The 25,738-nt window shown below is 36.6% G+C and overlaps 1 protein-coding gene across 4 annotated transcripts in view; it reads right to left on the bottom strand.

The window, feature by feature from the left end:
* Positions 1-25,738, bottom strand: part of SUPT3H (SPT3 homolog, SAGA and STAGA complex component) — a 540,470-nt gene that overhangs the window by 247,928 nt on the left and 266,804 nt on the right. For all 4 annotated transcript variants that reach the window (XM_078055280.1, XM_036116430.2, XM_036116215.2 and 1 more), the window contains exon 3: positions 6,165-6,249. In XM_078055280.1, the coding sequence (XP_077911406.1) occupies positions 6,165-6,249 (85 nt within the window). The remainder of the gene's footprint in view (positions 1-6,164; positions 6,250-25,738) is intronic.

Raw genomic sequence — 25,738 nt, 5'->3', positions numbered from 1 at the left:
AGTATAACAGAGAATACTATTATTAAAATGAAAAACATATCAGATTGACTAAATAGCTTAAAGATTACAGAAGAATCCGTGAAGTTAAAGATAAATCAGTAGAAACTACAAAGCCAAACAAAGTAACAACTAAACAGAGGGGAAGAATTTTTGAAAAAAAAAAATTAATTTAGAGGCTCTCAGAGATTTGTGAAACAATAACAAATGGTTCAGCACACATGTGATTGAAATCGAAGAATGAAAAACACAAACATAAAATAATGGCCAAAAACTTCTGCAAATTGGCAGAAAACATTAGTTTCCAGATCCAACAAGATCAGCAAACTTGCAAGCAGGATAACATGAAGAAAGTCCTCCATACATCAAACTTCTAAGATCCAACAATAAAGAGAAAATCTTGAAACAAGCCAGAGAATGACAACATGTTACAGATGGGAACAAATGAGTAAGAGCTGACCTGTCATCAGAAACTAATGTATGCTGAGAAACACTGGAGTGGCACATTTGCACAGCTAAAAGGAAAAGATTAGCAACAGGATTCCACATACAGAAAAGATACACCTCAAGAAAAAAGGTGAAAATAGATACGTTCAGATGTAGAAACTAAAGATAATTCATCACTGGCACACCTGTACTATTAGAAATGTTAGTGTTTTCAGGCTGAAGGAAATTATTTAAATAGCAATTCATACCTATAAGAACAAATGATGAGCATGGAAAATGGTAAATATGTGGGTAAATGTAAAAGATTATACATACTTCCTACTATATATATATATATATATATATATATTTTAAAGATTTTATTAATTTATTTGACAGAGAGAGACACAACGAGAGAAGGAACATAAGCAGGGGAAGTGGGAGAGGGAGAAGCAGGCCTCCTGCCTAGCAGGGAGCCTGATGTGGGGCTCGATCCCAGGACCCTGGGATCATGACCTGAGCCGAAGGCAGACGCCCAATGACTGAGCCACCCAGGCACCCCTACTTCCTACTATATTTTAATTGCATTTAAAGGAAAAGTATAACACTGTGATGTGAAGATGACAGCATGTATAGATTTAATACACTAAATAGTAAATATCTGATCATTTTTTTAAGATAAAAGGACACAGAGACACAGGGACAAAGGAGAGAAGGCCACGTGAATATAGAGTTAGAGAAAAATAGCTGCCAACTGAAAATTCTATACCCAGTACTTTAAAACTTGTATTTCCTTCTAGTCTCCATGTCGTCTTTTTTTTTAAATTATTTTTTTTAATTTAAATTTCAGGTAGTTAACATACAGTACAGTATTGGTTTCTGAAGTAGAATTCAGTGATTCATCACTTACATATAACACCCAGTGCACTTCATAACAAGTGCTCTTCTTAATACCCATCACCCATCTAGCCCATCTGCCACCCACCTGCCTCCATCAACCCTCAGTTTGTTTCTATCATTCGGAGTCTCTTATGGCTTGTTTCTCTCTTTCCTTTTTTTCTTTTTCCCCTTCCCATATGTTCATCTAGTTTCTTTCTTAAATTTCACATGTGGGTGAGAGATCATATGGTATTTGTCTTTCTCTGACTGACTTATTTCACTTAGCGTAAAACATTGTAGCTCCATCCATGTCGTCGTTGCAAATGGCAAAATTTCCATTTTTGATGGCTGAGTAATATTCCATTGTGTGTGTGTGTGTGTGTGTGTGTGTGTGTGTGTGTGTGTGTGTATATATACCACATCTTCTTTATCCATTCATCAGTCAATGGACATTTGGGCTCTCTCCATAGTTCGGCTATTGTTGATAATGCTGATAATACATCAGAGTGCATGTATCGCTTTGAATCTGTATTTTTGTATCCTTTGGGTAAATACCTAGTAGTGCAATTGCTGGATCATAGGGTAGTTCTATTTTTAACATTTTGAGGAACCTGCATGCTGTTCTCCAGAGTGGCTGGACAAGTTTGCATTCCCACCAGCAGTGCAAGAGTGTTCCCCTTTCTCTGCATCCTCGCCAACACCTGTTGTTTCTTGTGTTGTTAATTTTTAGCCATCCTGACAAGGGTTAAGATGGTATTTCATCATGGTTTTGATTTGTATTTCCCTGATGATGAGTGATGTTGAGCACCTTCTCATGTGTTTGTTAGCCATCTGGATGTCATTGTTGGAAAAGTGCCTATTCACGTCTTCTGTCCATTTCTTAACTAGGTTATTTGTTTTTATTTGGGTGTTGAGTTTGATAAGTTCTTGGTAGACTTTGGATACTAACCCTTTATCAGTTATGCCATTTGCAAATATCTTCTCCCATTCTGTAGGCTGCCTTTTAGTTTTGTTGATTGTTTCCTTTGCTGTGCAGAAGCTTTTTATCTTGATGAAGTCCCAATAGTTCATTTTTGCTTTTGTTTCCCTTGCCTGAGGTGACATGTCTAATAAGAAGATACTATGGATGAGGTTCAAAGAGGTTTCTGCCTGTGTTCTCCTCTAGGATTTTGATGGTTTCCTGTCTCACATTTGGGTCTTTAATCCATTTTGAATTTATTTTTGTGTATGGTGTAAGAAAGTCATCCAGTTTCATTCTCCTGCATGTTGCTATACAGTTTTCCCAACACCATTTGTTCAAGAGACTTTTTTCCATTGGATATTCTTTCCAGCTTTGTCGAAGATTAGTTGACCATATAGTTGTGAGTCCATTTCTTGGTAGTCTACTCTAGTCTATTGATCTGTGTGTCTGTTTTTGTGCCAGTACCATACTGTCTTGATGACTACAGCTTTGTAGTATAGCTTGAAATCCAGAATCGTGATGCCTCTAGTTTTGTTTTTGTTTTTTAGAATTGCTTTGACTATTTGGGGTCTTTTGTGGTTCCAGACAAATTTTAGGATTGTTTGTTCTAGCTCTGTGAAAAATGCTGGTGGTATTTTGATGTAAATATGTAGATTGCTTTGGGTAGCACATTTTATCAATGTTTGTTCTTCCAATCCATGAGCATGGAATGCTTTTCCATTTCTTTGTGTCCTCTTCAATTTCTTTCATAAGTGTTCCATAGTTTTCAGAGTACAGATCTTTTACTTCTTTAGTTAGATTTATTCCTAGGTATCTTATTATTTTGGTGCAACTGCAAATGAGATCAATTCCTTGATTTCTTTTTCTGATACTTCGTTTATTGTTATATAGAAGTGCAACAGATTTCTTGATTTTATATCCTGTGACTTTGCTGAATTCATGTATGAGTTCTAGCAATTTTTTGGTGGAGTCTTTCAGGTTTTCTACATAGAGTATTATGTCATCTACAAATAGTGAAAGTTTGACTTCGCTTGCCAATGCAGCAAGGGAATAAAGGTCCTTAACTTACAGGGGAAGACAGGTTCACAGAAGATTTGTCCACAGAGACTTGGCAAGCCAGACAGGAGTGGAAGGAAATATTCAAGGTGCTGATTGGGAAAAATATGCAGTCAAGAATTCTTTATTCAGCGAGGCTGTCATTCAAAATAGAAAGAGAGATAAAGAGTTCCCCAAACATAAACTAAAGGAGTTCATGACCACTAAACCAGCCCTGCAAGAAATTTTAATGGGGACTGTGAGTGGAGACAAAATGACCAAAAGCAACAAAGACTAGAAAGGGCCAGAAAACAAAACCAGAAATACCAACTCAACAGGTAACACAATGGCACTAAATTCATATCTCTCAATAATCACTCTGAATGTAAATGTGCCAATCAAAAGATATAGGGTATGAGAATGGATAAAAAAACACAATCCATCTATATGCTGACTACAAGAGGCTCATTTTAGACCTAGTCTCCATGTTTTCTAATGAAAATTCTGCTGTCTTTCAAGTCATTGTTTCCTTATGGTAATGAATCTGGGTGCTTTTAGGATTTATGTCTTTTGTATTCAGCAGTTTAACATGCATTTCTTTGGGTTTACCCTGCTTGGAGTTGGCTCAGCTCCTTGAATCTGTAGATTTATGTATTTCAGTTTCAGATGTTTCATTTGTAGTAGTAACAAAGAACAAATACATAGGAATAAATGTAATAAATATGTGAAGCCTATAGAAAAAAAATGTTAAAACACTCATGAAAGACACAAAAGTGGTTTTCAAAAAAGGTAAAGACATTCCCTATTCTTAGATGGGAGTCAACATTCTTAAGATGCAGTTCTCTCTAAACTGATTTATGAATTCATGAAATCTCAATAAAGACACCAAAAAGCTATTTTATGGAGCTAGGAAAATTTAATACTAACATTTATATAAAAAAATAAACATACAAGAATAACCAGGAACACACAGAAAGAAAAATTACAAGGAGTCTAGTTGTAATAATCTTTAAAATACACCATAAAACCTATGTAATTTAAAATGTATTATCACATGCATAGAAAAATAAGACACTGGTCATAAATATAAAATCATAAATAAATACCAAATATGCTTATTTAGTATATGATAAAGGAGGCATCTCAGATCATTAGGGAAAGTGTGGACTTTTTAATAAATGATGATGGTATAACTGGGTAGTCATTTGGATAAAGATAAAATTAGATACACATCTCACATGATAACAAGAATAAGCTACAAATGGATTAAGGACCTAAATGTTAAAAAGGAAACCATACAAGTCTCAGAAGGCAACATGGGTGAATTCCTCTTCAAATTCAGCATAAGGTAAGACTTTCTAACTATGTTTCAAAATTCTAAGACAATAAAAGGTTGATATATTTGGCTCTGTTGAAATTAAAATATTTGTATGTCTAAAAAAAAGTCATAAAATCAAAGTCAAAAGATAACTCACACACTGAAAGAATATATTTGTATCATATACTACAAAGGATTGATATCTCTAATATATATGGGACACAGGATCAAAAACCTGATGGACAAATGGGAAAAGGACATGACAGTGTTCCTAATGGCCAACACTATAACAACTTAAGCAACACAAATATATAATGATATTACTGCACAATGATCTTAAGAATAAAATTTAAATATACATTAGTCCATACAAATATACATTAAAAATTGAATAAATAAATGGTGATAGAGGATAGATAATCCTTTAAGAATAATTGCAATTAAAAAATATAAAAGGAAAGCAGGAAACAGAACACCACCATTAGGCAAATACCAACAGTCATAACGGTCTCAGACAAGATCCACTGATGAATGGTAAAATAAATAGGTACAAATTTTTAGAGAAGGAAAATATTTGCAGAGTCACAAAATACCTCCCCCAAGATATTTATTACAAAATGAAGAAACTTGTAACTTCATTATAGCGAAAAAATTCAGTGTATATACCACCTTAATCAATTTATCAAGGTTAAAATCACAAAAAAACCATCAAGAACATGACCATGTTGATGTAACACACTGAGAAGGACTCATTACTTCTGTGGTATTCTTGGCAAAAATGCACAGCCACGTTCTAATCATAAGAAAATATCAGACAGATTGAAAAAGGAAGAGCGTCCTATAAAACAACTGTCTGGTATGTTTAAAAAGGTGTCAAGGCCATGAAACAAGGAAAGATGGAGGAATTATCCTAGAAAGGGGCCGACTACAAAGACAAGATGGCTAATTATGAATTGTTACCCCAGACTAGATACTGGGACAGGAAAGGAACATTAAAAAGAAAACTGATGGAAATTGAATAAGGTCGGTAATTTCATTAAAAATATTATACCAACGTTATTTCCTGATTTTGATAATTGTACTGTGGTTACATAAGAGGTTAACAGAGGAAGATGAAAGGTATCTGAGCATTCTATGTACTATTTGTGCAGTTCTTCTATAAGTCTAAAGTGAAATACAGAAAAGTTTTGAAAAGCAATTTAGAAAAACTGTACTAATGCAGTGATAGAAAACAATTCAGTGTTACCAGGGAGTCAGGGAAGGGGGGAAAGGACTAACTACCCGGGGGCACAAGAGAACTTTTTTGGATGATGAAAATGTTCTATACCGTGATTGTGTTCAGAGTCACAGGACAGTATTCAGTTGTCAAAACTCACTGAATTATGTACTTAGAGCAGTAAAATTTTGTTTTATGTAAATTACACCTCAATCCAGCAGACAAAATAAAGAATTTCAAATGTAAATACAATCTTTAAAAACAAGTGTTGGGTTGCAATCCCAATATAAGCAGAATGGAGAAACATCAAATAAGATTATATGTGCTCTTACCAGATTAATTAACTGTGTGTGTACCACGTCTTCTACCAAAACTGCTGTTTCATGTAGAGGCCTCCTAGCATCACCTAAAGAAAACCTGCCAAAAAAAAAAAAAAAAAATTTAGCATACCAATATTAAAAACTAACAAAGGCAAAAAGTGAAAGATATTGATTATCATAATCTGTTAATAAAGTATAACTTGTTCTCTCAAATATCCAGAGTGATGTACAATTTTCTATGGACAAAGAATTGCATCTCTCCCACACAAGCTACAACTTCCAAAGAAAATGCAGTGTTAGCTATGCTATTTCTTGATCTGTGCAGTCATTTTTTTTTTTTTTTTTAAAGATTTTATTTATTTATTTGAGAGAGAGAGAATGAGAGAGAGCACATGAGAGGGGGTACGGTCAGAGGGAGAAGCAGACTCCCTGCCGAGCAGGGAGCCCGATGTGGGACTCGATCCAGGGACTCCAGGATCATGACCTGAGCCGAAGGCAGTCGCTTAACCAACTGAGCCACCCAGGCGCCCTGTGCAGTCATTTTTAAGGGCATTTACTATTTCAAATAGAAAATATTAACAACTACTTCATAACATTGGCCACTAGAAAATCATGTTACCATACCCAAAGTACTAATAAAGTAACATACGAATAGCCATTTAGAACATTATAAAAGCATGCAATGTAATTAAGCAAGTAATGTAATTAAAATGAAAAGTTGCTTAGAAAAATTTATATAAATGCCACAATTTATCATTTCTAATTATATACAACAGATTGTCAAGAATGGATTATTAAAAGTACTTAAAAGTACTTTTCTCAACTTTCATATGGTGGACCAGATATGCAGAGAATCCCTTCCTGGTAAAGGACGTTTGAAAATGAACAATACTATATTAACAAATTACATTTAAAGTTTGTTTTAACCATCAGTGTAGGAGATAGAAGGCTGAGAAGATGAGAAAACACAGTTCCACTGGATACAGAGCCCTGGAGCAAAAATTTATTCTGAAGGCATCTAATTACTCATAGTAGCCAATAATCTGGATTTCATCTGGCATTGTATTCAAGATATAGCAAAGAATGCTGGGAACCCAAGCAAGGCAGGAGATCAGTTTGAGGAACCAAATATGAAGTCAGTGATGACTTGTGTGTGAAAGCACTTTGGCTATCTTGCCTGAGGCTATGGGTGAAAGAACAAAAAATGTAATGCTGGCATGAGGATAGACAAATGGAATAGAATAGAGAGCCCAGAAATAAAACTTTGCATTATGTACAACTGATTTTCAATAAGGGTACCAGGAACAACCAATTTGGAAGGGACAGTCTTTTCAACAACTGATGCAGGGAAACAAGATATCCACATGCAAAAGAATGAAGCTGGATTCTTACCTTGTACCATATAAAAAAATAAACTCAAAATAGATCAAAGACCTAAATTAAAAAAGCTAAAACTATAAACCTCTTAAAATAAAACCAGGAAATCTTCATGACCTTGAATTTGGCAAGGGTTTCTTAACTAGGACACCAAAATAACAGGCAACAAAAGAAAAAATAAATAAATTGGAATTCATCACAATTACAAACCTTTATACATCAAAGGACAAGACAGTGAAAAGAAAACCCACTTAATAGGAAAATATTTGAAAATAATATATCAGATGAATTACCAGAATATATTTATAAACTCTTATAACATAACGATAAAGAAAAAAAATCCCAATTTTAAAATGGGCAATAGGCTTGAATAGATATGTCTCCAGTGAAAATATACAAATAGCCAATAGCAAATGAAAACATCCTCATATCATCAGTCATTAGACAAATACGAATCAAAACCACATTGAGATGCTACTTCAAACTCAGAAGAATGGCTATTGTCAACAAAATGGAAAGTGCTGGCTAGGATACAGAGAAACTGGAAACACTGTACATTGCTAGAGAAAATTCAAAATGGTATAGCCACAGTGGAAAAACAGTTGGGTGGTTCTGGAAAATGTCAAACACAGAATGAGCTTTTGACCTGGCAATTCCACTCATGGGTATATATCTCCAAAGAAATGAAAATTGAAAACAGGGATTCAAACAGGTATGTGTACACCAATGATCATAGCTACATTACTCAGAATTGTCAAAAGGTAGAAACAACCCAAATCTCCACTAACGAATGAATAAACAAAATATACACATATAACTAAATATTATTCAGCAACAAAAAGGAAAGAAGTTCTGATACATGCTCCTACATGAATGAACTTTAAAAACAGTATGCTAACTAAAGCCAGACAAAAATGACAAATATTGTATGCTGCCACCTATATGAGTTATCTGTAATAAGAAAATTCATAGAGACAGGAAGTAGAAAAAAGGACACAAGGGGATTGGAGAGTTTTTGCTTAATGTGTAGAGAGTTTGTCTGGGATGATAAGAACTTCTAAACAATAAATAGCGATGATGATAGCACAGCATTTTGAATGTATTTCATGCCAGGGAATTGTACAGTTAAAAATAAGTAAGTGGTAAATTTTAAGTTATGTATGTTTTACCACAATAATTAATATGGATGAAAAAAAATTAACCAGACTAGATTCAGCTATAAAGGTAATTAGGGTTCAGAACAGCAGATCTGAGGAAATTACCCATAACACATCATGGGTAATAACAAAATATCATGATCAATGTTATGCCAAATATGTTGATACTGTGGTGAAATGGATAAATTTCTAAAAAAAAAAAAAAATACAAATGCCCAAAGCTGACTCAAAAAGAAATAAAAAACCTGAATAGTTTTATAAATTTTAAAGAAATTAAATCAGCAGTAAAAAATCAAAGTCCAAACAAAACCCAAGCAAACGTACCTCATCTGTAATTTTGTATCAAACATGCAAAGAATAGATTATTCTAATTTGATAGAACTTTTTTTTTTTTTTTTAAGATTTTATTTATTTATTTGACATAGAGACAGCGAGAGTGGGAACACAAGCAGGGGGAGTGGGAAAGGGAGAAGCAGGCTTCCCGCCGAGCAGGGAGCCCGATGCGGGGCTCAATCCCAGGACCCTGGGATCATGACCTGAGCCAAAGGCAGACGCTTAACGACTGAGCCATCCAGGTGCCCCTAATTTGATAGAACTTTTAAAGAGAATACAAAAAGATATATACTCCCTAACTCATTTATTTAGGCTAGTATAACCTGGGTTTCAAAACTAGAAAAACAGTGAAAAAAAGTAAAATTACACATAAGTTTTACTCATGTACATAAACAGAAAAAAAAAAAACCATAATTAAAAGGCTTGAATAAAACAAAAGGTAGAATGAGGGGGAGTTTACTTTCCCTCCTACCCTTCTCCTATGACCTCATGGGAGCTCCCTATGATCAACTAACAGAAAAAGAGAAGCCTCAGGCCCTGGTTTACATATGGTCCTGCATGATATGCAGGCACCACCCAAAAGTGAACAGGCTGGAGCACTGCAGTCCCCTTCTGGAACATCACTCAAAGACAGTGGTGAAGGAAAATCCTCCCAATGGGAAGAACTTTTAGCAGTGCATCTAGTTGTTTATTTTATTCGAAAGGGCAAATGGTCAGAGTTGCAATTATATACTGATTCATGGGCTATGGTCAATGGTTGGCTGAAAAAATGGTAAGGAACATGATTAGAAAATTGATGAGAAGGAAATTTGGGGAAGAGGTAGGTGGACAGATTTCTCTGAACGAGAAAAAAAAGGTGAGGATATTTGGATCCCGTGTGAATACTCAGGGGCAACCTCAGCAAAGGAGAATTTTAATAATCAAGTGGATACTATCAGTTTTTTCACCCAATCACCCTGTCATCATTCAATGGGGCTCATGAACAAAGTGGTCATGGTGGGAGGGATGGAGGATATGCAAGGCCCAGTAACATGGAATTCCACTAATCAATGCCATCATTGTTACAGCCCCTGCTGAGTGCCCATCTGTCAGCTGCGAAGATGAACACTGAGTTTCTAAACTGGCACCATTCCCCAGGGTGATCAGCCATCTTCCTTGCAAAAGGTTGATTACATTAGACCACTCCCATCACGAAAATGAAAGGGTATGGTTCTTACTAGAATAGACATTTACTCTGGATACGCATTTGCTGTCCCCACATGCAATGTCACTGCCAAAACTACCATCTGTGGACTTACAAAATGCCTTATCTGTTGTCATGGTGCTCCATACAGCATTGTTTGTGATAAAAAAAACCTCACTTCATAGCAAAGGAAGTGGTGCACTGGGTCCATGCTCAAAGAATTCACAAGCACTAGTCTTAACATGTTTCCCACCATTATGAAGTAGCTGATTTGACAGAATGGTGGGAATGGCTTTTGAAAATCCAGTTACAGTGCCAACTAGGTGGCAATACCTTGTAGAGCTGGGGCAAGGTTTTCCAGAACACTTATACATCCTGTGAATCAACAACCAATATATGGTGCTGTTTCTTCCACAAGTAGGATTCACAAATCCAGGAATCAAGGGGTGGAATGGTAGTGGCAGCACTCATTATTACCCCTAAAGACCCACTAGCAAAATTTTTGCTTCCAGTTCCCATGACCTTATGATTTGCTGGCCTCGAAGTCTTTTCCAGAGGGAGGAATGCTTTCACATTTATTCCACTGACACAACAATTATTCCATTGAAATGAAATCTTAAGACTGCTGCTCAGTCACTTTGGATTCCTCATGCTTCTGAGTCAACAAGCAAAGAGGGAGTTACTGTGCTAGCTGGGGTGAGTGATGTTGACTACCAAGTGGAGACTGGACTGGTTTGCCACAGTGGAGGTAAGGAAGAGTATGTCTGGAATACAGGAGATCCCTGAGGCCACCTCTTAGTAGTACCATGCCCTGTTATTAAAACCAATGGAAAATTACAACAACCCAAACCAGGAAAGGCTATTAATGGCCAGATCCTTCAGGAATGAAGGTTTGGGTCATTCCACCAGGCGAAAAGCCACAACCAGCTGAGGTGCTTGCTGAAGGCAAAGGGAATACAGAATGGATAGTAGAAAAAGGTAGTTACTAATACCAGCTATTCACATTACCAGTAACAAAAACAGGACTGTAATCATTATATTTCCTCCTTGTTTTGTTATAAATATGTTTGTGTGTGTGTGATTATTGGGCAAATACTGTTGTTTCCTTCCCTTCCTTATTCCCTTATCATGTAACGTAAGATGTATTGGATTAATAGCATAATATTTAATTATTATGTTTACATCATAGTAGTTAACTTAGGGATATTAACATCACTCAAAGAATTAACCTCATCTTCTGGGAAATGTATTAACACATTTTCAGTTGTACACTGGATAATTGTATCAAGTTAGGCAAAATTATGACCCTGTTATTGTCTTTATTTGGAGATTAAGAATAGTTTAAGGGGATGTATATGGGTGTCAAGGTGACATGGGGTAGTGGTTAATTTTATGTCTTAACCTGACTGGGCTAGGGGTGCCCAAATATTTGGTTAAACATTAAACTGGACATGTCTGTGAAAGTAATTCTGAATGAGATTAATTGCCTGAGGCAAACTGCCCTCTCCAACATGCGTGGGCTTCATCCAACCTGTTGAAGGCCTGAAAAGAACAAAAGGCAGTGTAAGGGAGAAACACTCCTTCTGCCTATATTCAAACTGGGACATCAGTCTTTGAACTGACTGGGACTTACACGATCAGCTCTACCGCTTCTCAGGTTTTCATACTGTTTACTCCCCTGTCTCCATTTTGGTTTTTGAATTTCACAATGTACATCTTTTTACTTTGTGTATCATTAACAAATTATTGTAGTTGTCCGTATTTTTACTACTTTTTTAGCCTTCATACTAGATGTATGAATGATTTACTCACCACCATTGAAACATTTGAGTACTATGAATTTAACTGGTGGGATTTGTACTTTTATATGTTTTCCAGTTACTAATTAGTATTCTTTCATTTCAGTTTGAAAAAGTCCCTTGAACATTTCTTATAAGGCTAGTCTAGTGGTTATGAACTCCTTTGCTTGTCTCGAAAACTCTATTTCTCCTTCAATTCCTAAGGACAACTTTGCCAGGTCAACTATTCTTGGTTGCCAATTGCTTTCTTTCAGCACTTGGAATATATCATGCTACTCCCTTTAGACCTGCAAAGTTTCTGCTGAAAAAATTTGCTAACAGTCTTGTGGGGGTTCCTTCATATGTAACAAGTTGATTTGTGGCTTTTAAGATTCTTCCCTTGTCTTTAACCTTTGACAATTTAATTATAATGTGTCTCAGTGTGGGTGTCTGGATTCATCTGATTTGGAACTCTGTGGGCATCCTGAATCTGTTTCTTTCCCTTGGTTATGAAAATTTTCAGCCATTATTTCTTCAAATAAGCTTTTTACCCTCTCTCTCTCTCTTCCTCTCTGGTACCTTTATAATGCAAATATTAGTCTGATTGATGGTATCTTCACTTAAAATATCTTTACTCTTTTTTTTTTATTCTTTTTGCCCCTCTGATTGCATGAATTCCACTGTTCTGTCTTCAAGTTCACTGATGCTTTCTTAGGCTTCATCTAGTCTGCTGTTAAACCCCTCTACTGAAATTTTCAGTTCAGTTATTATATTCTTCAACTCTATGATCTCTGCTTGGGGGTATTTTTTAATATTTTCTATCTCTTTGTTAAAATTCTCACTTTATTAATGCTTTGTTCTCTTGATTTCAGTGTGCATCTTTATGACCATTACTTTGAATTATTTATCAGGTAAACCACCTACCTCAGTTTCTTGAGTTTTATCTTATAATTTTGGTAAGAACATCTCTTTCTCGTTCCCCATTTCCCTTCATTCTCTGTGTTGATTTCTCTGTGTGCGTTACATAAAATAGCCACCTCCCCAGTCTGGACTGATAGTCTTGTATGGGAGATGAACCTTATCATTCAGCCCTAGTTCTTGGCTGTCTCTCTAAATTTAACCTTCTTTGTTCTTACAGACTCCTAGGTAACTTAGGTACGCCAAGAACTATCAGTGTCCCACAAGGAGAAGGTCTCAGTCAGCACACTGATTTAGGCTGATTGGAAGCTGGACCCCAAGGCAGTATATTTTAAAGTATTCAAACAGGCTTCCCTTAGGGAATGACTAGTAGATGGGTGTTTCTCTCTGTTCCCTCTGTGCTGAGCCCTGGGGTGATAGTTGGTTGAGAAGTGTTTCTTTGCTTGCTACAGTCCCATGGGAACTGTAACTCAAGATCTGTTGGCCACCACTACCAGCTCAAGAGATGTGTCCCTTGGGTGGCAGCCACAAAATCCAGGTGACCAAACATGTGCAAAAGCTCTTTTCAGGGTGATACTCTTGAATTAGATCTGGTCAGAGGGAGAATGCACAGGCCTCCCGGTCTGTGGGGAGGTTCACAATCAGCCCCTAGATATGTGCCAAATTAGAAACTTGACCCTTAATCAGTAGTTTTTATGATATGCAAATAAGGCCTCTTAACAGGGAGGACTGGAAATGGGCATTTCTAACTGCTATCTCTGTGCTGAGCCCTGGGAGAAAATTCAATTAAAAACTTAATTTTGGGGGACCCAGAAATGAAAGCTCCACTGGCCACTACAGCCAGTGTGTCCTCTAGATGGCAGTCACAAAAGCTGGATCACTAGATTTGTGCATAAGCTCCTTTCATGGAGATACTGGTGAACCACAGTGGTAATGTGCTAAGATTGCAGACATGTGCTAAATGAGAAGCCTGACTTTCAGGCTGCAGGTTTTCTTCCCCCATTTTTATTGAGAAATAACTGACATGCATCACTGTATAAGTTTAAGGTTGTACAGCATGATGGTTTGATTTACATGTATTGTGAAATGATTACTGCAGTAGGTTTAGTTAACATCCATCATCTCATATAGATACAAAAGAGAAAATAAATAAAAATTTCTTTGTGATGAGAACTTTTAGAATCTACTCTTAACAACTTTCTTATATAACACACAGCAGTGCTAACTATAGTCATCATGTTGTACATTACATCCCTAGTACTTATCTTATAACTGGAAGTCTGTACCATATGACCATCTTCCTCCAATTCCCCCTCCCCAACCACCTACCTCTGGCACCTATAAATCTGATCCCCTTTTCTATGAGTTTCGTGGGGTTTTTTGTTTGTTTTTGTTTCTGCTTTAGATTCCACATATAAGTGAGATCATATAATATTTGTCTTTCTCTATCTGACTTATTTCACTTAGCATTATGTAGTCTAGGTCCATTCATGTTGTCAGAAATGGTAGGATTTCCTCATTTTTTATGGTTGAATAATATTCCGATGTTTGTGTGTATACATATACATATGTGTGTGTGTGGATCTTTATTCATTCACCCATTGATGGACAGTTCAGTTGTTTCCATATCTCAGCAATTTTACATAATGCTGCTATGAACATGGGGGTGCAGATATTTTTTCAAGTTAGTGTTTCTGTTTCCTCTGGATATATATCCCTAAGTGGAACTGCTGAATCATATGGTATTTCCGTTTTTAATTTTTTGAGGAACATCCATACTGTTTTCCATAGTGGCTGTAACAATTTGCAATCCCATCAACAGTGCATGAGGGTTCATGTTTCTCCACAGCCACACAAGCATTTGTTATGTCTTTTTGATGATGGCCATTCTAACAGGCAGGAGGTGATATCTCATAGCTTTTATTTGCATTTCCCTGATGACTAGTGAGCATCTTTTCATGCACCTGTGGGTCATCTGTATATCTTCTTTCGATAAATGTCTATTCAAGTCCTTTGCCCACTTAATGTAATATTTGTTTTCTGGATATTGAGTTGTATGAGTTCTTTATATATTTTGGATAGTAACCCCTTATTAGATACAAGATTTGCAAATTTTTTTTTTCCCATTGCACAGGTTGTCATTTCCTTTGCCGTGCAGAAGCCTTTTAGTTTGATATAGTCCAAACTGTTTATTTTTTTACTTTAACTGTCTTTGGTTTAGGTGTGATTTCCAAAAAATCATTACCAAGATGCATGTCAAAAAGCTCTTCTCCTGTTTTCTTCTAGGAATTTCAGATCTTGCATTTAAGTCCATAATCCATTTTGACATAATTTTTGTGAGTGGTGTAAGACAGGGGTCAAGTTTCATTGTTTTACATGTGTATATCCAATTTTCCCAGAACCATTTATTGAGGAGACTGTCTTTTTTTTTTTGAGTATTCTTGGCTCCCTTGTCAAATATTAGTTGGCCATATATGCTTGGCTGCAGGCTGCAGCTTTTAAGAATGCAAATAGGTGAGAGGCTGCTGGAAAGATGGCAGAGTAGGAGGACCCTGGGCTCACCTCTTGCTGTGTGGCCACCTAGAGAACACTTACATTGGCATAAATACCCCAGAAAGCAACCCGAAAACTAGCAGAACAGACTCTCCGCAGCCCAACATAGACAAGAGGCCACAGAAAAGCAGATCCACCCCCACCGACTGCTTCTGGCAAGATCCCATCAAAGCGGTGCCACAAGCCTGGCAGTGTGCGTACAGCCCAGACAAGGGCCAGCACCACTCCAAAGTGAGTCCTGCTCCAGGGAGAGGGAAAGATAACCACATACCAGTCTGACTGTGACCCCAGCAGTGGGCTGGGGGCAGGCAGTTGGTCTGACTGCAGGCCCTACCCACCAACAAAAGCTTCTCAGGGGACATCACAGGGAAAGTGCCACAGTTTGGTACTACTTCATCTCTGGTAAATACCTGGTCTGACACAACTCAAGCCCAGGGTAGCCCTGGACTGGCTCACTAACACCACAGGCACCAGACTCTGCCCACGACAGGCAGAGAGCCATCACAGGCTGGACTGAAGGCAAACACAGCTCTACCACAATGGAAGGACACCTCTGTAGCAACACACATAGGAGACACCCCTGAAGCACCATTTTCTGGTGAAAAGGAGACACAGCACTGCGGGGCACTACAGGACCTCTTCTACATAAAGCCACTATTTTCAAGTGCGGGAGATGTAGCTGACTTTCAGAAATAGACACGAAATAGACAAAATGGGGAGACAGAGGACTATGTCCCAAATGAAAGAGTGGAACAAAATCAGAGCAAGAGACCTAAACAAAATGGAGATAAGTAATATGTCTGATAGCAAATTTAAAGTAATGCTCATAAAAATACTTGCTAGAATTGAGAAAGGAGTGCAGGACCTCCATGAGACCCTCCGCCAAGAGATAGGAGACGTAAAAAAGAACCAATTAGAGATACTGGACCACTAAATGGTAATAAAAATAGACCACCTGGAATAAATAGCAAACAAGAGGAAGTAGAAGAATGGATCAGCAACCTGGAGGACAGAGTAATGGAAAGGAATCAAGCTGAGCAGATGAGAGGGGAAAAAATACCCCAAATGAGAAGAGACCCAGGGAACTCAGCAACACTGTCAAGCATAACAGTCCAGTTGTATGATAGGGATCCCAGAAGGAGAAGAGTGAGAAAAGGGGGCAGAAGATTTTTCTGAAGAAATAATAGCTGAAAACCTGCTGAATCTGGGGAAGAAAAGAGAAATCCAGATCCAGGAGGCACAGAGAGCCCCCAACAAAAGCAACCCAAAGAGGTCTGCACCAAGACACAACATAAATAAGATGGCCAAAAGTAGTGATAAAGAGAGAATTTTAAACACGGCAAGAGAAAGGAAAGCAGTTACATACAAGGGAAACCCCATAAGGCTATCAGTGGGTTTTTCAGCAGAAACTTTGCAGGCCAGAAGAGAGCAGCATGATAAATTCAAAGTGCTAAAAGGAAAAAATCTACAGCCAAGAATATTCTATCCAGCAAGGCTTTCATTCAGAATAGAAGGAGAGAGAGAGTTTCCCAGAAAAACAAAACCAGCCACATCCCTGTTACACACGATGCCATCGGCATGCGGGTCCCAAATTCACAGTCCAGCCACCCTCCTGCCCAAGTCAGCATGCACAGCCTGCCACCTGCTCAATGCCAAGTCAACACGCCTTCACCTCAGATTGACAAGGACTCAAACTGACACTCTTCCCCTCAAATTCCAGCCCCTGTGCTCAAGTTTGTGCACAAAAGTGGGCATAATTATAATAGCAGAATGAAGCAGCCCAAACAGTGACACTAATTCTGTGGAATATATAATGGATAAAAGGAGTGTGCTAGGCTGAGAACATCTCCAACAAACACATCAAAGCACAATACATACAGCATGATTCTGGTTCCTAAAAGAAACAAACCCAGGAAAAATAAAGAAAGACGAAATCAGAGAGGGAGAAAACCATAAGAGACTCTTAATCATAGGAAACAAGGTTGCTGGAGGGTAGGGGGTAGGGGGATGGGGTACCTGGGTGATGGGCATTAAGGAGGGCACGTGTTGTAATGAGCACTGGGTGTTATAAGCAACTGATGTATCACTGAACTCTACCTCTGAAACTAATAATACATTACGATAATTAATTGAATTTAGATTTTAAAAAAAGGAACCTCCCCCCAAGAATGCAAATAGGCACCTTTCAGGGAAAGGGTGTGAGACAGGCATTTCTGTCTGCTGCTGCTGGAGGCAGAGCCAAGGCGAGTCCTTGGGGAGTCCTGGCAACCCAGTTATGAACTGTTCCTTTTTTGCTATCATCTTGTGGACAAAACCCCACTGGCTTTCAGAGTTAGTTGTTGTGGGAGCCCATCCCTCCGGTGGAAGTATTAAAAGTTGGGGCACTGGATACTGGGTCCAAATCCTGTGCTCCTCAGGGAGAAGCCAGTTCTGAGTCCCTGCCTGACTGTATGTCACAGTGCCAAGACGGGGTTTATGGCAAGGATGTCTCACCCATTCCGGCCTGTTTCAAACAGATTTTTTTTCTCTCATTTGCTTGGTATATAGGAGTTGCTCAGCTAGTTTCTGGATTTTGTTCAAAGGGAATTTTTCTGTGTATAGTTGCAGATTTGGTGTGTTCGTGGAAGGAGGTAAGTTCAGGAGGCTCCTATGCCACCAGCCTGGACTGGAATCTTGGAATTCTCAGGCTTTCTACTGAAACTAGAATTTATACCACTTGCTTTCCTGGATCTCATGCCTTTGGACTCAGACTGTAACTTATATCATCAGCTCTCCTGCTCCTCAGCTATTTGGACTTGGACTGGAACTATATACCATTGGCACTCCTGGGTCTCCAGCTTTGTGACTACAGATCTTAGGACTTCTCAGCTTCCATAATTGTATAGCAAATTCCTTATAAATCACTTTCATACACATATATGCAAACACACATACAGTTACCCTACTGGTTCTATTTTTCTGGAAACAGGAAAATATGCCCAGGAAAACAAGAGTGGAACATGTATCTATTAATGATAATAATTACTACTTAAAATATGAAGAGAAAAATTTTATGATCATCTCAATAGATAGGAAAATCACTCAACAACACTCATGATGAAAATTTTAGTGAACTTGACTTACAGGCATTTTCTTTCATCTGACTAAGAGAATCTACCAAAAACCATATAGGAAACAATATACTCAGACACATTCATACTCTTCAAAATTCACACCAGTATAAGGACTCCTACTATCCCACTTTCATACAGGTATCACATGCTTTTCAAATTTCACATTACACCACTTTGCTTGTACAAAAGATCTATATTAGTACCTGTTTTTGCTAATTTAGAGATATCCAAAGAGGATATTTGAGTTTATGACAAAAGATGAAAAGTAAAACTCATGTTCAGCATTTGGTTTACAACAAGCTGTTATAGAGGCAGGGCGCATCCCAAACAGTGAGAGTAGCACCATGAAGCTCCTTTCCCGGGAACTACACTCAGCATCTCAGCATCAGGCTGCCATAGCTTAGAACTGTGTCTATAAGCATGTGCTTTATTTTGACTTATTTTGTATATTCATTAGTAAGATGTGTTCAAAGGTATTAGAAAAGCCTAAGTGAGGTTATTTTTCGGGTCTGGGAACACTTACAAAGTTTTCCATATAAATTAATGGTAATTATGTCTCACTCTATGCCACTTTGGCTTAGGAAGTTTTCAGAGGAACACTCTACTTTTGGATGGGTGGGGGGGGACTTATAATACTTAAGATTGTAGCCAGAACATTAAGACAAGAAAAGGTTTAAACTACATAAAGAGTGAAAAAGAATAAACTAAAACCACTCTTATTCACATATAATCTGAGTATCTACACAGAAAATCAAAAATATTTGGGAAACAAACTATTTGAGTTAATAAAGGAAGTTATTAGCATGTTTTTCAAATATAAGATCAATCCACAAATATCATCATCAACACAAAGGCAGAATGAACTCATAAAAACAGACAGCAGAGTGGTGTTTATAGGAGTCAAAAGTGAGGGAAATGGGAAGATGTTGCTTAACGGGTACAAACTTCTAGTTATAAGATGAATAAGTTCTAAGGATGTAATGTACACCATGGTGATTATAGTTAATAATATTGTATTTTACACTCGAAAGTTGCTAAGAGAGTAATTTTTAAATGTTCTCACCACAAAAAAGAAATGGTAATTATGTGACGTAATGGAGGTGTTAGCTAAAGCTATGGTGGTAATCATTTTGCAATAATTAGTGTATCAAATCAACATGTTGTGTCCCTCAAACTTACACAGTAATGTATGTCAATTATATCTCAATAAAGCTACGGAAAAAAGCAAAGGCAGAAAATGCAATTAAAAAGAAATAAAAATCAGTTCTAAACTTTTTATGAAGGAGCCAAGAGCCAAGAATAATCAAGACACTTTTAAAGTGGAAGGATATGTCCTACCAGACTAATTATAAAGCTACAGAATTAAGATAGTGTGTTACTGGTACAAGCACAAACAAACCAACAAAACAGAACGGGAGTTAAAAAGCCCACATTAGAAAGTAAGCTCCACAATGCAAAAATCTTGTTATGTTCACTGATACATATTCAGTATTAAATTCTTTGGAATGCCTGAACAAAGTTTCCCTTCCATTGTTTAAATTATTTAAAATCTCACTAGAGAAAAAGTACAAAGTTATCAAAGTGAAATAATTGACTCAAAGATAAACAAATTCAATTCACATCTCTAATAAAAAGAACACTTTAAAAATACTTCTTGTATTAATGTACATAAAACATACAAATAATTATCAAATTTTACCTCAAAAAAAGTTAAATTTTTTCTACTTAAAATGGTGATTAGCATAAACATGTAAACTACCTAAAACATGTCAAGTATCTAAAACTAAGGATGCGGTTTGATGAGTATACTATTTTAATTTTCAAGATTGTTAGTACCTCAGCTTTAATTCCACAGTTTTTCTCACATTACTTCTGCCAATTTTTTTCCCACACACAGAAAGCTAGACATTGTCCTAGTGATTTTTGGAAAACAAAATGAAAACCACTATATCTAGCCACAGTCACTTCCTTTTTCCTCTGTAATGTATATAATATTTTTAAGTCACTTAAGGACAAAATCCAAGTAACTGACACTTATAAAAATCTTTTTTTTTTTTTCCATTAAAGACCTACCTTACTATTTACTGATGCCTTGACTGACTTGTCCTGGGTCTAGTTCCAACAAATAGAGCCTGATACTCCATTCCTTCATATACTGCCTAGATGCCTCTAATAACACCAGTGCTGCTGGACCAGCCTCCACTAAACGTCTTTCAGGAAACTGTCCTAAAAAGGCTGTCCCTGCCCTGGTCCCCATGCAGTAACTTCACTGCTATAACACACGAGCCTCCATTTTAGGAAGGACTGTAACTTTGAAAACTATGGTCACAACAAGCAGTTTAAGTCCAGAGCAATCCTGCTGGCCTCCCCCTAATAATAACAGTGGCAGAGTCACTTACAGCCTACCTTTTCACCCAAACAAGATTGGTTTGATTCAATTCCAGGATCAGATGCTTCAGTGACCACTAGCACAGCTAGCTCTGCAATTTCCTTGTCAAATTCATATTGAAAGTATGAAATAAGCAAGATTATTTATGAGGTGAAGTTACCCTCCTTATTATGTACACTTACACTCAGATACAGGAGGGTGTGCTGAACAAAACCATGGGATACTGTTCCAAAAGGAAGCAGGACTTAACACTCAGCCTTTCAGTATTTTTGTTATGTATATGCCCAACACAGTCTACAATTGGGGGCTATCCTTTAAATAGACATCTATTAAAGTAAAAAAAAAAAAAATCCTATTAATAGAAAGCACGTAAGATAAAATAGAAGAACTAGTTGCAGAGACACTTCCAAAACACAGAAAATACATTTTTCAAACTATACACTGAATATTACTATAGTCACTATATGTTTTGAAAAAATATGCTCTAGGTCAGTAGTTTTTGACATCAGTTTTAAAAAGAAATAAAAAACAAAAACAAAAGGAGGGAAGAAAGATGTCAGTTATTTGCTATCTTACACTAGGTTGAGCCCCTACTTGACATTTTTTGTTAGTAATTCATGCCAAGAAGCTTCCCAAGTATATGCTTCCACGGTCTCTGTACATTCTAAAGTATTATTCATTTACTAAAATCTTTACCTAACCTCCAGATCCTACGTAAATGTGTATATTTGATTATGTCCTCATAGACCCATAGTCCTTATACCCACTTACCCCCAACAGTGAAAGGCAATCAACCCCAAATTCTTTTAAGGGTTTTAACTAAGAAAAACAAACTTTTTGAGCGAGCACATACAGTATAAAATACTCTTTTTAAGTTACACAAGTACATATATATATATTAGTATAAAACAAACATTTCAAAGAAGGTAAAAATTAAAGGTATTTAAAAAATATTATTTATTGACATGGGAAAACTTTTTTGCTTTGATTAAAATATATGTATTATAAGCATTACCAACACTTCTGATTTGCCTAGGACTAAGGGGTTTTCCAAGTTATTCTCTACCAAATAAATCAGCTTAATTAATACTAAAAGGTCATGACACGCTTCTTATTAAAAAAAAAAAAAAAAAAAAGACAAGCCAGAAGTTTCTTTTTTTAAGAGAATGAATGAATAATGAATAAAACTTGTATATTTACTTTCAATTACTCTAATTATTTCAGTTCTTGGGTCCCAAAACAGAAACAAATAGCACATGGGGAATCTATCCCTTCATTTGGAGATAATGCTTTTCCATTCATGAAGTTAAGGACAAAGTTTATGACAGCAGATGAGGCACAGCTACGCAGCTGCATCTCACTGTAGTCCCTGCCAACATGCAAGAGGGAAACAGCATCTGCTGAGTAAGGGGCCAGAGATGTGAGCCCAGAAAAACACAGTTCATGTGTCCATTTTCAAACTAAGAAGATTACAATAATTGCAGAAGTCCCACTACATCCTGGCCATCAGCTACAAAGAAGAAGAAGTCAGTTATGATGAAAAGAAATTAGCCTGGGAGTCTGATGGCCTGGTTCTAGTTGACACTCTGCCACTAAGGAGTACTATAACCTTGAGCAAGTAACTTTTCTGGATGTGTCACTTCCTCGACAATGAAAGAAGGGGACTGGATTAGACTGATTATAAAGGTGCCTTTTCAGACATTTGATTTTGGTGTATGAAAGCAGCTGTAACCCGTACATCATACAAACTTACTTCTTCAAGAATTATTAAAAATGTTTTAAGAAAATCACTTTTATAAGAAAATTTTTATAAGAAAATGAAATCTTACTAAATTGAGTAAATTGGATAAAAATCATGATATTAAGAAGGAAGAAGTACATTTTTTAAATGGGTATCATAGAATGAATTAAAAGAATAAAGCCAATTGGAGGAAGGGCAATAAGGCTACAACTTATTCCTGCTCCTAAACATGGAAACAGTTCCCAAGAAACATTCCAATGCCTCCTAAAGAAATTGAAAAACAACAACAAAAATGCTAAGTAAGTAGTCTTTGTATTTAAGAATATTATCACAAGATTTTATATTCTTTTTCAGTATATTTAACAAGATCCACTTTTGAGTCTAAAATATTTATTTTCAAATTTTCAAGCCCTATGATTAAGAACAGAGTGGCAGGACTGAATAAATTTTAATTAAAGGGATTGTTTAGTTAAAAAGATCCTTTCACAGTGTATATGTATCTCAAGTCATCACACTGTTCACTTTAAATATCTTACAACTTTACTTGTCAATTATGCCTCAATAAAGCTGGGGGTGGGGTGGTGGGGAAGAGATTGTGAAAAAGAAACCAAGGAGGTAATTTTGGTGAAAATCTGTGACAGAGAGCTTGCTGGCCAGGGCCGGAGAACATGAGACCCATAAGCAGATCAGCTCATAAAGTATCCAGAACCAAATATAAAAGAAAAGGACAAAGAGACGTTTCTTAACTGCCCTGTGTGCGTCTTCTTGGATGCTGAGTTGCTTTCAGTACTTACCACTGGCTACAAACTCTAATGTGGTTAAATTATTCTGGATGCTGTGGTTAAGTAATTGCTGTGGTCTTGGGAGCCAGTTGCTTTTTTTTTTTTTTATTACTTCTGGTTTTTTGGACGTTTTTCTAACTCAGGTAACTGACATTACTTTGGAATGGACACTGCGTGACTACTGCTTGGTGTAAGAAGGCCCTAGGTGACTTTCTGTCCCCCCAAAAAGTTTCCTTTTTCCCTTCAAACCACTTACTTGATTATACTTTTATAGGGTAGGTATTACTATAATACCCAGGAATTTCTCCTAACTGGAATTAGAGTGAATAGCAGGCTACAACCCTAACATACACTCTAGTCAGCTAACCTGGCACTAGACAGCACATGCAAACACAGACATCATACTGTTTAGGTCATTCTTACCCAATATTTGTTGAGACTGATTTACCCACTGTCCAAAGGGGGGTGGGGGGGGAAGTGCAGATGTTTGACCACGAGCAGTCATTTAAGGCAATCAGACAATCATAAACACATGCAAATTATCCTTACTCTTCAATTTTTAATACCTCTAACCTTCCTAACTCTGTAATTTTATCTACCTGTTTTTCAAAGAAAGAAATGAATTCACTTAACAATGGCTCTGAGAAAGCCAAACTAATAAGTAAATTAAAGTATCAAATAAATACCTACCATGACAGTTTTTCTAGCAGTGATTTTTCTCATTGCTTGCTTGAATTTTCATCATCAATTTCCCCATCCCCTTTACTACAGCATATATTCATATATCATTTAAATGAACCTTGAGAATGTTGTTAGAACTTTATAACACTACATGAAATAACTATAAATATCTGAAGATATAAGAAAAGCAAGATTATAAAATTACTTATGATGTAAAATTTACAATCCCAATGTGAAAAATACAGGAATGTTAACTATCTTTGTTTAGAGTGAAACAAGAGTTAAAACTTAGAAAAAGCAAACATTTAAATCATCTATATGAATTAATTAATCCACAATTTTTTACCAAGTGCCTATTATGTGTCAGGCACTGTTCTAGTTGCTTAGAATACATCAATGAATGAAGGAGATTAAAAAAATGAGTGGGGTTTGTATTCCAATGAGGAAAGAATGCAGGAAACAATGCAAATAACAAATTACCAAATAAAAGATTTGTATATTAAAAAGACCACATAGAAAAAAAGAAAACATAGAATCGGGAAATGGGAAGTGAGGGATAAGGGAAGGAAGGCAGTGTGAAATATTAAAATGGACATTTATTAATTTTTAGTCTTTGACTTGAAAGAAATGGCCTTAAGAAATGGGAAAGTGAAAAGATAAGTTAGAAAACTTTGTAAAAATCAAAGACTCACCTAGGAAAACTAATCAAGAATTACCAGAGCACAAGGCATGGAATGTACATCTGAGAAGTTCACAAAAATAGCATAATATCCCTATAAATTTCTTCTAGCAATTCATAGAGCAATTTCTCTCATATATCCTATATATTTTTAGATTTTTTTATCTGACTATACCTGACACACAATGTTACATTAGTTTCAGGAATACCACACAGTGATTCAGTATCTCTATATACATTACGCTGTGCTCCCCACACATGTAGCTACCATCTGTCACCATATAACACCATTACAATCCCGCTGACTATATTCCCCATGCGGTATCTTTTATTCCCAAGCCTTATTCATTCCATAACTGGAAGCTTGTATCTTCCACTGATCTATCTTATATTCTTGAGAAGGAAATATCCCAAGTTCAAACCCTAATGAATAGCAGCATAAAACAAATGATGATAAACACTCCTCACTTGAGGAGCAGGGAAGACAGTAAATGAGAAGTATACCAATCACTGAATGTTAGGTCAGGGAAGGACCGAAAAGATTATTTAATCCATTCATCTTGTTTTAAAAAGAAGGAAAATATAGGTCAGAGAGGTTAAATAACCATCTCGGGGTCACAAATCCACTTACAGGCAAAAGGTAGGCCTTTTATTTCATCCAGAACTCTTTTTCTGCAACACCATGTTAAATGTGCAAAAACTGTAACAAATTAGACAAATTAACCTTAAATGCCCATTTATCAAACATTAAGATTAACAAAATAATTTTATAAAGGGAACCTGGTACAATTACTTTGTATAACTAAATAATTTTTTAAGGCTTTTAGAGAGATACATCATAGCTTCAAGAAAGTTCTTTTGGTCCCTGAGGCCCTGAAAATATTTAATAATGCAAGGACTTT

This window comes from Halichoerus grypus, chromosome 9 (genome assembly GCF_964656455.1).
Source record: "Halichoerus grypus chromosome 9, mHalGry1.hap1.1, whole genome shotgun sequence".
Taxonomy (NCBI): Eukaryota; Metazoa; Chordata; class Mammalia; order Carnivora; family Phocidae; genus Halichoerus; species Halichoerus grypus.
This window is presented reverse-complemented; position numbering and strand designations above follow the sequence as displayed.